Source organism: Plasmodium coatneyi, chromosome 5, assembly GCF_001680005.1.
Source record: "Plasmodium coatneyi strain Hackeri chromosome 5, complete sequence".
NCBI classification, from domain to species: Eukaryota; Apicomplexa; class Aconoidasida; order Haemosporida; family Plasmodiidae; genus Plasmodium; species Plasmodium coatneyi.
The window spans coordinates 425465-439997 of record NC_033560.1 but is presented as its reverse complement, the minus strand read 5'-3'; the positions used below and the strand labels follow the sequence as shown (position 1 = coordinate 439997).

The 14533-nt window shown below is 43.8% G+C and overlaps 5 protein-coding genes across 5 annotated transcripts; 2 read left to right on the top strand and 3 right to left on the bottom strand.

Annotated features, from left to right (window-relative positions):
- Nucleotides 1-1878: 1878 nt before the first annotated feature.
- On the top strand, nt 1879-4380 carry PCOAH_00010740 (Uncharacterized protein; the record flags this gene model as incomplete). Its single annotated transcript, XM_020057883.1, has 2 exons — nt 1879-2178; nt 2401-4380. 2 exons carry the CDS (start codon nt 1879-1881, stop codon nt 4378-4380), a joined length of 2280 nt encoding a protein of 759 aa, XP_019913595.1.
- A 448-nt stretch (nt 4381-4828) lies between these two features.
- PCOAH_00010730 (Uncharacterized protein) lies at nt 4829-6625 on the bottom strand (the record flags this gene model as incomplete). Its single annotated transcript, XM_020057882.1, has 1 exon — nt 4829-6625. One exon carries the CDS (start codon nt 6623-6625, stop codon nt 4829-4831), a length of 1797 nt encoding a protein of 598 aa, XP_019913411.1.
- A 1676-nt stretch (nt 6626-8301) lies between these two features.
- Nucleotides 8302-9303, top strand: PCOAH_00010720 (Uncharacterized protein; the record flags this gene model as incomplete). Its single annotated transcript, XM_020057881.1, has 1 exon — nt 8302-9303. One exon carries the CDS (start codon nt 8302-8304, stop codon nt 9301-9303), a length of 1002 nt encoding a protein of 333 aa, XP_019913375.1.
- Nucleotides 9304-9834: 531 nt separating this feature from the next.
- On the bottom strand, nt 9835-12708 carry PCOAH_00010710 (Uncharacterized protein; the record flags this gene model as incomplete). The annotated part of the gene is made up of 1 exon (XM_020057880.1): nt 9835-12708. One exon carries the CDS (start codon nt 12706-12708, stop codon nt 9835-9837), a length of 2874 nt encoding a protein of 957 aa, XP_019913480.1.
- A 13-nt stretch (nt 12709-12721) lies between these two features.
- Nucleotides 12722-12961, bottom strand: PCOAH_00010700 (Uncharacterized protein; the record flags this gene model as incomplete). Its single annotated transcript, XM_020057879.1, has 1 exon — nt 12722-12961. One exon carries the CDS (start codon nt 12959-12961, stop codon nt 12722-12724), a length of 240 nt encoding a protein of 79 aa, XP_019913443.1.
- Between the last annotated feature and the right edge of the window lie 1572 nt (nt 12962-14533).

Below are 14533 nucleotides of genomic sequence, written 5' to 3'. Positions count from 1 at the left end.
AAAAAGACGCATACGGGGGAGTATTGCACCAGTTCTCCCTTGCAAGTTAATGTGAGTACGTCCTGTTGTAACACATGTGGGTACCTTCCCCGTTTTACGTGGTACCCATTTGTTGGTTCCCTCAGAATGATGTAAATGCCACCAGTTCGGTTGTGCGCCTTGACGGTGTAGTCCCTTCCCTCCTGCCCTGACCGCCCAAGGGTACACATCTCCGAAGGGAAGGCAATGGTGAGGTGATGCCTATGGTGATGGTTATGACAATGGCGTTACCCTCCAGCCGGGAGTCTTCACCACCCCCCGTTCGCATTAACAGAAGAGCGTTTAAACAGTGCAGAGGAGGGGATAATGCAACACATGTCCAATGGGTGTTCCTTTCTTTTCTTTTTTTTCCAGGACGATTTGTGCATGTCCCGTTTGCTTTAATTTTTTCCCCCTTAAAAATATGTCGCAAGTTGTTACGGCTTTGGAATATTCTATCCACAGGTTGATCCATTCGTTGTATTGTATTGCATTGGGCGTTTTTCTTTTTTATGGTTCCATTTTGGAGCATCCATGGGGGCATAAAGGAACGGCGCCACGAGGGTGAAGATGTCATATGTACATACGTACATATATATGCATATGCGTGACCGCTGGGTGCTACTTTTTGGAGAACAGCTGCCCCCTCTTACGGTATTCATTTCCGCGATTTACTTCCTTATTTGTTTTTCCTCTGCGCAGTTGGTACACTACGCCTTAGGCGAACAGGTTAGGGGCAATGCTTTACAAATCCCCCCACCATTTTGTTGCGCAGAAAAAAAAAAAAAAAAAAAAAAAAAATACGCCAAAATTTGACAACGTTTTTTTGTGCATTACGGAATATATATATATATTTTTTTTTTTTTTTTTTTTTTTCTTTCTTATTTTTTCCTTTTTGAACGTGGCCACCGTATTGATCGTACGGAAGGAAAAACATTTTCCCCATTTGTCATTTTAATTTTGTTATCTGCGTCAATTTCTCCTTTGGAAAAAAACGCCCAAGTGTCATTTGACGTTCGCGCGTTTGTATGCCACGCACGTACGTTCAGCGGTACATTCAGCGGTACGTTCGACGGTACCTTTGGCCGTACGTTTGACGGTACGTTATGCAGTATGCTTGTGGTTGACCGCCCATGTGGCAACCTATCACGCAGCTGCCCTATGAAGCGAAGAAACGTCCATAAAAGGAGAGGAAAGAAGAATGCACCGGCAGTTCATACTCCAACGCATACAACACAACTTAAAACATTCATCTCACCGATGACGAGGAGAAACCGTGATACGTACCACCCCGCCCCACACGAGTGAAGTCATCTGCTGTGCCATGCGAATGAGTATGCCTCTGAAACCAGGCAGTCAATTTTGTAATAATAACTGTTGTTTTGTTCTGTTCTGTTTCTTTCTCTTCCTTTTTGTGCCCTGAACGGGTCGTTATTGCCCCATTCGAAGCAGCCGCAGCAGTAGTACCTGCAAACATTCACATGTAGTCGTGTGTCCCTGTGTGCACATGAGTGACACACGTGGGTGCGTTAAGTAGTTTTGAGTACACGAAGAGGAAGAGGCAACATCGAGGGAAACGCCACAGATGCACGGGGAACGGTGCCGCATCCGTTGATTGGGATGTTCGCGGAGGAAGCATTTTTTTTTCTTTCACCCCCGCACAAGGCACCTCTTCCCCATTTTTTAAGTAATTGCTACGCAGAAGGGGAAGAAACAGAAGGAACTGTGTAGGAAGAGAGGGCCTTCTCAAAAGTTAGACCAACCTAGGGAAGGCCTTATCTCTCCCCGGATTACCCGCATCTTCTATTCCCCCCCTACATAAATACACACACCTTGTTCATGCACCGATAAGTAGATAACATGGATATACACTTGCAGGAAAATCAGACGGGGATCCGCTTCAGTTGGAACTTATGGCCCCCTACAAAGAATGAGGCGTCGAAAATTGAGGTGCCTCTGGGCTGTCTCTACACAGTCCTAAAAAGAACGGATGACAACAGCGTGAAGCTAGTGGAATACGAGCCACTAAAGTGCAAAACGAGTAACTGCATCTTGAACCCGTACTGCAACATAGACTTTAGGAACAAGACATGGACGTGTCCCTTTTCGAATATAAAGAACCCCTTCCCTCTGCACTACGCGGAACACATCTCGGAGAAGGTACGCCTCGAGGGAGGAAAGGACAGTGGTCTACATGGAGGGAGTGTGTCCATCATGTGCATCTGTGCATCTACGCATCTATGCATCTATGTATCTATGCATCTATGTATCTATGCATCTATGTATCTATGCATCTATGTATGTTGCGTTCTCTGGCTAGTGCGACTCTACATAATGATCACCGTTTATTGCTGTCATGTAACCGTTTTGCCCCCCCTGCAGAACCTGCCCGCCGACGTGATGTACTCCAACATCGAATACATACAACCGTCCAACGTGGGGGACATCCCACCCCCGACGTTCCTGTTCGTGATTGACACGTGTCTCCTGGAGGAGGAGCTGGAGCAGCTGAAGGATTCAATCCAGCAGTGCATAAGTTTGATGCCCCCAGATGCACACATCGGAATAATTACCTTTGGAAATATGTGCTACGTGCACGAAATAGGATTCAAGGATTGTCTTAAATCTTATGTGTTCAAGGGGACCAAGGATGTCACTGCACAAGATTTGCAGAAGCAGTTAAACTTGGGAACACGGAATGATCCCAGAAGTTCCACCACATCTGCATCTGCTAGAAGGTTTCTACAACCAGTTAGTGAATGTGAATATAATATTAACATGTTATTGGAGGACATACAGAAGGATAATTGGCCCACTCCCCCTGATCAGAGAGCAAAGAGGTGCACAGGGGTAGCCCTAAGTGTAGCAATAGGTCTGTTAGAATGCTGCTGCAACCAATTGAGTGGCAGAGTAATGATGTTCATAGGAGGGGCAGACACCACCTCTCCGGGGAAAATTGTAGACACCCCATTGAGTGAATCGTTAAGACATCATCTAGATTTACAGAAGGAGAATAACAACGCCAGACATGTGAAGAAGGCGTTAAAATATTACGTCGCTTTGGCAAATAGAGCCGTAGCATCAGGTCACGCTATTGATATTTTCGCGTGTTCCCTGGATCAGATCGGGTTGTATGAAATGAAGGTATGTTGTGAAAAGACAAACGGCTACATGGTAATGGCAGATTCCTTCTCCATGAATGTATTTAAGGATTCCTTTAAGAAAATTTTCGAGACAGATTCTAATGGATACATAAAACATGGCTATAATGCAAAGCTTACCATAATTTGTTCGAAGGAATTTCGTGTCTGTGGTGCTATTGGTGGCTGTTCAAGCAACAAAAAAATAGCCAACTATGTTTCTGATACGTGTGTTGGTGAAGGGGGCACGTGCGAATGGACCATATGTGCATTAGACAGACAGTCCACCATAGCCTTCTACTTTGAAATCGTGAACCAAAACATTTCTTCTCTTCCTCCGGATAGACAAGCCTACCTACAGTTCCAGACGCTCTACCAGCACCCAAGTGGTCGTAGGCGTTTGCGCGTCACAACCATTTCGTACCGCTTCGCAGAAGCAAACATTGCAGAAATATCCCAAGGGTTCGATCAAGAAACTGCTGCTGTGATTATGGCTAGATTTGCGGTTCTAAAGGCTGAGACGGATGAACCCATAGATGTGTTAAGGTGGCTAGACAGGAAGTTGATCAGATTAGTGAGCACCTTTGCAGATTATCAGAAGGACGATGTGAATTCCTTCCATTTGTCGCCCGAGTTTTCTATTTACCCACAATTTATGTACCACTTAAGGAGGTCCCATTTTTTGCAGACGTTCAATGCTAGTCCGGATGAGACGGCCTACTACAGATCCATCCTGCTTCGGGAAAATGCAATGAATTCTCTCATTATGATACAACCAGCGTTATTGCAATATTCGTTCGAGTCACACACCCCCGTACCTGTCCTCCTTGACGCGCAATCACTAAAGTCTAATGTCATCCTTCTGCTGGATTCTTACTTCCATATCGTCGTCTGGTACGGGGAAATGATATACCAGTGGAGAGAACAGGGCTTTCACGAGAAACCCGAATATGAGCACTTTAGCCAATTACTAAACGCTCCTCATGAGGATGCCAAGTCCATTTTGGAGGACCGGTTCCCTATCCCTAAATTTGTTTTGTGTAACAGTGGTGGTAGTCAGAGCCGCTTTCTTCTAGCCAAGGTGAACCCGTCCACAACGCACAACTCCCTCAGTGGTAGCACCTTCGGAACGTCCAACAGCGAATCCTACATTATTAACACAGATGACGTGTCTCTCAAAATTTTTATGGACCACTTGGTTAAGCTGGCCGTCCAGACGTGACAATAAAACGGGGGCGATGTGAAAAGGGGGTGTCTTCTTGCCGTATGTTTGTGCGACTTTTTCCCCCCTCCCCACCGTGCAAACTATCTAACCGTTTGGAATTGCAAAAAGAGCAAGAGAAAAAAAAAAAAAAAAAAAAAAGTTCTTTGGAATGGAATTTGTGTGCTAGTTGTAAACAAACATTTTGATTCCGTGTGAGGATGAAGTGAAGCTGTGGGGTAATGCCAACAGTTGGGATCCCCGAAGGTCTTCCCCTCCGAGCGTTTAGCAGACGCCCATACAAGCGCATCTCTTCTTGAGTGGTGCCGCCATGCGGAGTCACTACGCCTTCTGAAACTTTTTAAATTATTGCCAATTTTTTGCATGCACAAAAAGAGCATACGCCTTTGTCCCTTTTACTTTTTTTCTTTAACTTTAACGTTTATTTTTTCTTTTACTAAACGTCCAATTAACTTCTCGATCCATATTTCCGCAAGGGGGTTACCGTGGGGGTGTCCTCCGGGTTGGGGGTTTCCTCTCCGTTGTCGTTCATTTCATCTGAAGAGGACCCTGAGGAATGGCCCGTCGAAGGGTGGTCCGTTGGGGAAGCCCGTTTAGGATTAACAATACGAGTGATGAAAAAGGCCCACTTGTCATGCTCGCTTAAGAGCAAATGTATGAGGTACAAGGAAGAAATTAACGCAAGGGCACAAGTAAGGACGATGTAAAAAATATTCGTTCTGGAGGATTCATTAGACTTGGAGCAAAACAAATATCGAAAGGTAGGAGAGCGACAGTCAAAGGTCATAGCAAGGTAAGTGTTAACTGCAATTTCCTTCTTCCTAATGGTTATGGAGTTATCACAACTCAGCATAACAAAATCCGCCGTGACAACATTAAGCGTGGGATTATCTGCACAGTGTCTGTCGAAGGACTTTTTCCAGTAGTCTGATTTGTATATGTCTTTAAAGTAGCATGGAGAGTGGTAAGGAGGGCAAGCACAAGATTTTATTTTCTCACTGTACTCTCTTGAATGTTCGAAGAGTCCCATGTCTGCCACGGTGCACTCAGTTAAAGTATCCATCTCATTATGCACGAAGTTTTCGTTTATGACGTCTCCATCTGGTTGGTTCAAGTCGTTTAGCATGTTGGCCTTTTCTATTTCCTTAAGTGGTATCACAAAAGGGGGGTTGTCGTATGTCTTCTCCGGGGTGGTAGTGTCAACAGGACCGTTACGATTGTTAGATGCATTGCTAGACGGGTTAATAGAAGAACATAGGGGGACTTCACCACAGAAATCTACATCTACCAGTTTGTTCTTATCCTTTACCACTATGCTGCATGCCTTTCCAGCATACTTCACTTCCTTAACTAGGTACCTTTTCCTACTTCGAATTGCTTCTGCATCGTAACTACCATTTTTGCAAGACTTTGTGCAGGTGGTCCAATCGGACCATTCGCTGAATTCGCAGGGGATGTGTTTATGCTTGCACAGAAGTAGTCCCCTATTGGTGGGATCAAAGTAGGAACAGTTATCCTGGAACGTTTTAAAAGTTTTGTTAAAAATATCTGCCGTGAAGTGATTTATTTCGTAGTACTTACTGCACATTTCGAAGGAGTAGAATTGGGAGCTCTTCGAGTTGCAAAGTTCCTTAATCTCTTTGCACAAGTCAGCACAGGTATGTCCTGGTACAATACCATCTGGTCCAATACCGTCTGGTTGCTTCCCTTGTTTATTCCTCACCGTGTCACAATTGAGGTACTCGTAAAAGTGCTTGTTGTCCCAGGCAGGCAACCCACTTTTGCAATAGTTGTACAGTTCGCTCTGATTAATTTTCTCCGTCGTGCTATCTACGTTGGAGCATTTCATCGTCGAATAGTTTTCCAACACGATGAACAGGTTGTTCTTGCTTCCCCTATCGTTGAGATCACAGATTTCTGTCTTCATCAGTTGACTTATAAACTTGGAGTTGCTTATATCGTTCATCGAACACGGCTGCGTGTTTTCCTCACTGCAGTAGCAGGAGTTGTGTTGGGGGTCCACCCACCTGGCCACGTCGTCCTCCCTTACGGCCGTGTTTTCCTTTGCCTTGTCCACAAAACATTTGAAATACTGGTTGGTGTTTTTCCCCCCGTGAGGGGCGTCTTTCGCATCATCCCCTTCTTGGAGTGACCTCCCCTTCAGGCGTGCCCCCCAGTTGGTCCTCACGGAGGCAACCAGCAGGGGGAGCAGCAGAGTACTCAACAGGAGCTGTCTGTTATTCATTTTGTAGAGAATAAAAATCAGGTGGTCAAATCGGTTGGTATAGAATTGGAAGAATAGTGCTACTCCTCATGTGAGCATGGAAAGACGCCCACCACCACGTTGATCAGTTCACCTACAAGTACACCTTGCACAGACTTAGGTACCTGCCGGGCCGTTCCTTACAAGAGAGAAGTTCCCTTACCATTACGTTCTCACATTTGCTAACTCGTTTTTTCCAGAAAAATTTTTTTTTTCAATCAGTATCCATACACGTTTTTAAGCATAAACTGGTGGTCTTTTTTTTTTTTTTTTTTTTTTTTTGCACCTGCTGCATGCGTACTGTTGCATTTTTTTTTCTATACAACTGCATAACCTTTGAGTGGCTTTTTCGTTCAGTTAAAAGTTGCCACCCCATTTGAGACAGAACAAGTCAAGTGTGGTGGGGGACAACGTGCATAAGATTTTTTTTTTTTTTTTTTTTTTTTTTTTAGGGTCAAAGTGTGCATGCGGGGTGATCCCCCCGGAGGACAGACTGGCGAGAGACCCTACAGGAAAAATTCGGAGGTGTTGTTTCTCCATTATCGCAAGGGAGACATGACAGACGACGGTTGGTAGGAGTTTTCAAAACGAACCAAAGGGGTGGCACCAAAGGGGTAGTAGTAAAGACGTAGCAGAAATGAAGCTGTAACCAAGTAGGACACTTTTCTTTTTTTCCCCACTATTTGAGTCCTTTTCGGTGGAACTGAAAGGAATTAACTTATTGGACGTTAATTCGATGGGGGAGGGAGGCCTTTTTATACGACTTCTGCATTTGCGTCTACCTAATGGGGCCTTTTTCCATCACCTCCATACCCACTGATGAAGCTGCTCCATCCACAAGTACACAAATGCCCGCAGTACAGTTTTTAAATTTTTATTCCTTCGCCAAAGTGGTAATCGCTTCTCCGAATGTGGAAGGTTCTTTCGTCACCGTGGTAAAAAAAAAAAAATGATATGAATTGTCATTTGTATTTATGTGCCCATTCGATATTTTACTCTTGGAGGAGGGGACAACATGAGCACTCGCTCAACAACGGTTACATTTTTTTTTTTTTTTTTTTTTTTTTTTCTGTAACGCTATGTTAGAGCCACATCGTGGGGGGAACACCTTCTGTGGGAAATTATTTCTTCCCCCAAATCGCCTCGTTGATAACGCGGGGATGCCACAAAGTGGAGAGGTAAATAAATAAATGCACCGCAGTGAGTGCAACTACAGCGACTGTTGCTGCATTATGGTGGGGGCATAACAAGCTCATTAAAAAAGGGGCGGCACCTGAAGTAAACTATGGCAAGTTTTGTTTGGGTAAAAAAAAAAAATATATTACCCAGCCGATGAATAGGTAACCCCTCAAGTGAATAAATTTTCCCGTTGGCGTGCCCGCAAGAGGCTAACCCAGTTTTTAACTGGAACGGCGTAATCAAAAGGGTAAAAAAAAAGAGCTACATTGACGGGTACGCCTGTACTACATGCGGGGAGATCCACGTTGGATCATCACCCCCCCCATTTGCGCAGAAGTAGATAGCCACGAGGACGCCGCACCACGTGCGTAGAATGACATAACCGGAAGAAACGAAGAAGTAACAGGCCTTTTTAGCAGAGAGGAGGGGACACCCCCTGTTCAAGTCAATACCGAGCCGCTCTGTCATCGCTCCCCGACATGGAAATAGTTCAGGCGAATCCACACGCATTGGTTACCGACGAAAGGGAAGGAGGGGCGGGCCCGGGACCGGGCCCAGGAGGGGGAGAGAGAAAAACGGGGCTGCACTTCCCCAATATGCTAATAAGCAGCCACAAGGGGGAAGTGTACTCAGTGAATTTTTCATCTGACGGAAAGTTCATCGCTTCTGGCAGCTTCGACATGACGATAATGGTGCACAATGTCTACAACGAGTGTGAAACGTTATGCGTTTTAAGAGGACATAAGAATGCAGTCTTGCAAGCCAAGTGGTGTAGAGACGACACACACATATGTAGTGCATCCGCTGATTTTAATGCCTTCCTATGGGATGTGGAAAATGAAATAAAAGTCAGAAGTTTTAAGGGACATACAAGTATCGTTAACGGCTTAGATGTAATAAATTTTAATTTATTTGCCACTTGTAGTGATGATTCTACTGTAAAGGTTTGGGACTTTAGATGCAAAAAATGGGTTCACACGGTCACATATGAGTATCCATTTTTAGCTATCTGTTCAGACAAAAAGGGGGAATCTCTCTACGTGTCTTCTGCGGATGATAGAATAAGCAAGTATTCCGTTACCAGTGCAGAGTTAGAAGATACCTTTACAGGACATAAGCATTACATAAGTGGTCTAGCGGTAAACAACGAAGAGACCGTCTTGGCATCCCTCAGTGCAGACGAGACCATCTGCTTCTGGGACATTCAACCTTTCCCCTGTGACGACAAACTCTTGTTCCAGCTACCAGCACCCAGGTTTAACATCGACTACAATTTAATTAAACTATCTTTTAATAACGATAGTTTGCTTGCCTGTGGAAGTGGAGACAACCACCTCTACATTTATGACTACAAGCAGAAGATGCTAAAGTACACCTTGCCAGGTCATACGAGCACCATAAACGACGTTGCCTTTCACCCGTATGAGGACATTGTCGTGTCCTGCTCGTCGGACAAAACGATTTTTTTGGGCGAGTTGTGAAGGGAAAACACAGTTACAAAACTACTCATATGATGCGGCTATGTTTGCTTCCATCCTGCGCGCAAAACAGTGTAGTAATTTTTTTTTTCCTTTTTTTTTGGCGTGACGTGCATTGCCACAACGTAACGTAACTGAACGGATCGTAACGTTACGTGTGACTGACCCCCAGGGAGAAATCACCTCCAAGTTGCTCATCAAATGGGTAGCGCCTTTTTTTTTAAGCACTCCAAAATGGGCTTTATATTATGTTGAATGAGCTAAATGGATTACAACTTTTGAAATAAGTTACAACGTTTGAAATTGGTTATAATTTTTTTTTTTTTTTTAACTGTAACAAAAGAGCAACACAGACAAATGGATCGCCCACGTGTAGGACGGCGGGGTAAATAAAAAAAAAAAAAATTATGAACAGGTCAGAAAATTTACGCCGCAAATATTGTAAAAAAAATTGAAAAAAAAAAATGAAAAAAATACGTGGGGAGGACGCACTGAAGCTAATACAGTGACGCGTACAATCCGGTTGACGCTGCCTCACTTGATGATAATTTCCACGAGGTTATCCCTATCCGCGTAAAAGACGTTGTACTTGTGCAAACCGAGGAAGTTATACATGAACGAATTAAACTGTGTGCACAGTCGCATGATAAGTTTGCAGGGTGCATATTTCTCGGTGATGAGGAAGTGGCCCAGTTGGAGGAGTCCCTTTCTGACGTTTTCGTAGGAAAAGTCATCGATGTAGTCAATTTCGTAGAATAACTTATCCTTTGCGTTGAAATATAAGTTCCCCTCAACGTGCACATAAGCATTGTCATTAAAATCGAAGAAGATATTTTTCTTCTGATCATAGATGATGTCGCTTTCGATTCCTCCACTGTCTGCCAGGACGGACTTCAAATGCTTCAGTCTGTTTTCCTTCTGTGGGAAGCAGGGGATGTTTATTTGTTCGTCGTCCACGTCAGCGTTGTAAGTATCGCCATATGCATCATCACCCTCGTCAGTGGCTGCGTCTCCGTTGCGTCTGTTTGTCCCTTCGTCGGAGTTGCCATTGCCGTTGCCGTAGGCGCTTCCCACCATTTCGGAGTCACTATTACTATTGACCCTTTGCAGGTTGGACGAAGAAGCGGAACCTTTAAACAGCGACGGGAGATGCATGTCAGCTAGGTTTAGAGAATTTGCTTGTTCGAACGAATTGATCTCAATATTTCCATAGTCAAAGAGAGAAGCAGCACTTCTGGACAGATCATTTGACGACCCCATGTACCTGTTACTATTACAATCAATAGTGCACGCTCTAAAGTAGTTGTCGAAAAACTCCTTGTTCACCTTAATTTTTTTCTTCACAGACTGAACCCTCCTCTTGTAGCATTCATCTAACAAACCAACATACTTCCTATGGTTAAACGCAATATACTCCTTATGATTATTCCAATTAAATTTTTTTCTATTCCTCGTGTAAACGTTTCCTAAATTACGAATATTCCTCGTAGCTAGTTTGACAAAACCGTTGTTCATCAGTTGTGCATTGCAGTTGGCGTTCTGTGTGTAGTGTTCCTTCTGTTCTTGTAGAGACTTCTTAACCTCCTCAATATATTTGTTCACATAATTTCTGTAGGCCTCCCCCAGGATGTTGTAATTTCCATCGAAGCACTGTGCGTTTAGGAGCCCCTCTGCGTCTAGGCGCTCTTTCAGCTGCTCCACGTTGATCTGCTCCGCCACGCTTCTTATGTTGATGCGCCTGGCCATGGATGGTAGTTTCACGTGTCTCTTCACGTTTTCCAAGTTGACATGCTTTCGAACATTTTCCATATTGATATGTTTTCGCACATTATCCAGGTTGACATGTTTGCGTAAATTTTCCATATTGACGTGTCTTCGCACATTTTCCAAATTGACGTGCTCCGCCAGCCGTGCCATGCCCGTCCCGCAGGAATTCTCCTCCACAAACGCGCGTGCGCCCTTCACGCAGTCATAATTTTCGAGGTACTCCTTAGCATTCGTGCAGTCGTAGTTGCCAATCGTGTCCAGCGCCTTGCTGTAATTAAAATTCTCGTAATAGCCCAAGTGGGTAGGCATGTATTTTTTCATTTCCGCCAGGGGTGTAGCTATGCAGTTCATGTTTTCTTCGAAGTATCTATTTATCACCTTGTCGCCTGAACAGGTCAGGTAATTTGTAAAATTACAATCGTCTACTTCCCTCTTCGTATCTCCCTCCTCCATACAGGTAGACAATGATCTGTTAAATTCGGAACTTCCATAGGCGTACGATAAATCTCCTGCATTTTTATATAAATGTCTTAATCCAAACGATTGTGACTGTGCATTCAACATTTTTTCAACTTGCGGTTTGGCCACATCTCTGTAAAATTTTCCAGCGCGCGTTACGTAGTGTTTGACAAAGTCGGTATAATTCTGGTCATAGGGACTGTTGTAGCTTTCGCGTTGCTGGTTATTGGGGTGAAAATTTTCGTTATGTGCCTCCATCCCCTCCAAATTATTGTTCATGTCTCCTCCGGATAGGCTATGCTCTTCCGAGTATTCTCCCTGGGGGTACTCAACCTGGTGTGCGTTTTTAAACTTCAGCTCTGTCAACACATTGTTCAGCTTTATCTTCGTCTGCTGCCTCTGGATGCACTTGTTGATTGCCTCGGTCTTGTAGCGCCTGAGATGGGATGTTGGAAGGTTTTCTCCCCCGTTCTGCATTGCGTCGCTTTCTACAAGACTGTCTACCCGTACGTACTGCTCATCCGTTTCTCCCCCACAACTGCTGGCCGTAAACGGGTTGCTGACGATGTTCTTCCCGATTTTTTGAGCTTCCTCTGGCGATATCCTGTGCATTCCTGCGTTGTTCTCTAACAGGCAGGCCTTGATATGAGAATCTTCAAAGCTGTATTCCCGAATGGACGACGCGTTATCGTTTATCATATTAATTATGTCATTGTCCTCAACTATGTTTGTTGTTTTTTCCAATGCCTCTTCTTCGCTCATTTGTGCATTCCCCATTTCGGGGGCCACAAGCAGCTTCATATCCGGCAACAACTTTATCTGCTCGAGATTCTTCGTTTGAGTAACTTCGCCCGCATCGTCGCGCGTTTCTTCGGTTAATTCGTCTGCCTCTTCGGACGCTTCTTCTTCTCCTTCAACAGCTTCGGATTCTCCGTCTTCTTTTTTCTTCTTCACCTTCTTCGGTTTGTCACTGTCTTGGTCGTCGTCACTTTGGGGGGTTTCCTCTTCCTCGTCATCGCGATCGTCACGATCGTCACGATTGTTGTTATCGTTTTGATCGTCCCCGTTTCCTCCGCTGAAGCTGCCGCTTCCTCCGTCTCCCCCGCGGCCTCCATCGCGACGTCCGCCATTTCCATTCGATTTGCTATTCCTATTTCCGTTGTTCCTTCCTCGCCCGCCCATATTCGACGAGACGCTATTTCTCGATCTCCTTCGGCCCTTCTTGTGACCGCAGCTTCTGAGTTCCTCCGAGCTCACCACCAATTGGGAATTTTTTTTTTTTTTTTTCCAAAATGTGTAAATTGGCTAGCGCGTTCATGTAATTTCCCACATCCCCCGTAAGGTCAATGTCTAGCTCATCGTCCACCAATTTTCGCAGATTTCTGATCTCCATAATCCGCCTGTCCATTCGTTGCATGTTTTGCAGTACCTCCATTTTTCCCAACGATCGGAGGGTTACAAAATGGGGGGGGTTAACGTAAGGGTGGAGAAAAACAACAAAAAAAGAATTAAAAAATTGTGTCAAAATTTACCTGACCAGGCAAGAATATTTCTCTGCTTTTAACGCTATGTAGGGTGGCAATTTTTTTTTTTTTTTTTTTTTTTTTTTCTGGCTAGTCAGAGGGACATTCAAAAGAAGAGTACACAACGGGAAAATCGTTTACATAAACGTCTTCACGCAGGTGTGTACGTTCTGATTATTGATATAAGTACAAATATGTGTAAATAGCACAAACGTACGAACGTACACACGTGTTGTAACATTAAGTGTGGTGAAGAAGAGTGAGAAAAAGAAAAATTGCTGGCAAGTAATGCAAATTTTTCTTAATAAAAAAAAAATAAATAAAATAGAAAAAATAAAGCGTAACAAAATGACAATCCACACCGTTTACAAGTGTGCACGTTCGTTGGGCAAAAACAACATCAACGGGAGAGTAGAACACGCTATATTGTACGAACCACGTTTATATACGTTTCTCCCCTAATATAATAACGTAAGAATGTTTCTCCTATGATTCTCCGAAGAAGAGTGTTACATAAAGAATTTTTTTATTCTTCACGCATGACCGTTCGGTATTTAAACCGTTCATCATGTTCGCAAATTTTTACGTAATCAAATGCGTGTGGTGAAAAAAGTGCACACACCTGTGAGCGTTCTCCATTCCCCCGTATGTGTGTACGCGTGTGTGTAAACACGGGTGTGCAAATAAATATATCTATATATGTAGATATAGATATACACACACGTTTACGATCTGGAGGCGTGCCGACCACCAAGGCTATAATGCTGAGAACTCTCCGAACCTCGGCAAAGCGCGCGTCAAATCAAACTGCACACATGTATACCCACACACGCAGTCATGCAAAAAGAAAACATTGATTAATTAATTTGTAAACTCATTTTCCACCTTCTTCTGCGCAGAACTGCTTGCGTGTGATGAATCTACAAATGTTGACAGAGTTGAACACGTGGAAAAATAAAGTGTGTTGTTAAAGCTATCTAAATACACATGGAGTGTACTTGTTTCAGTGCAGATTTACAACACACAAAAGAAACAGTTACAGAAAAAAAGTCTTCATTAAAATGTTTCTACATTTGCAAACATTGAAGTTCACCGATCGGTGTTTAAAAAAGTGTAACAATGTATGTGTTTGTTTTGCCTCTTTTTTTTTTTTTTTCACATTTTAAAAATCTTTGGTAAAGTGATGGGAACAAATTTGTTCAAAGGGATTACCACTGCACATGCAAAAAAAAAAAAAGTGTAACGGTGTCGTTATGGCACACCTAACCCCGTTAGGAGACGTTGGGTGGGGATATCTCATGAGCGCTGATCATTCTGGGCACTTCTCTAACGTTCGCCACTTTTTCCATTTTGGTGACTTTCGCTTTTTCGCTGCTCTTCCCGGTCACTCTCAACAAAGTGAAGAAAAAAAAAAAAAAAAAAAAAGACCACCCATCAACCCCCGCACATATATGTGCTGGAGTGTGTATAATACTTACACCACC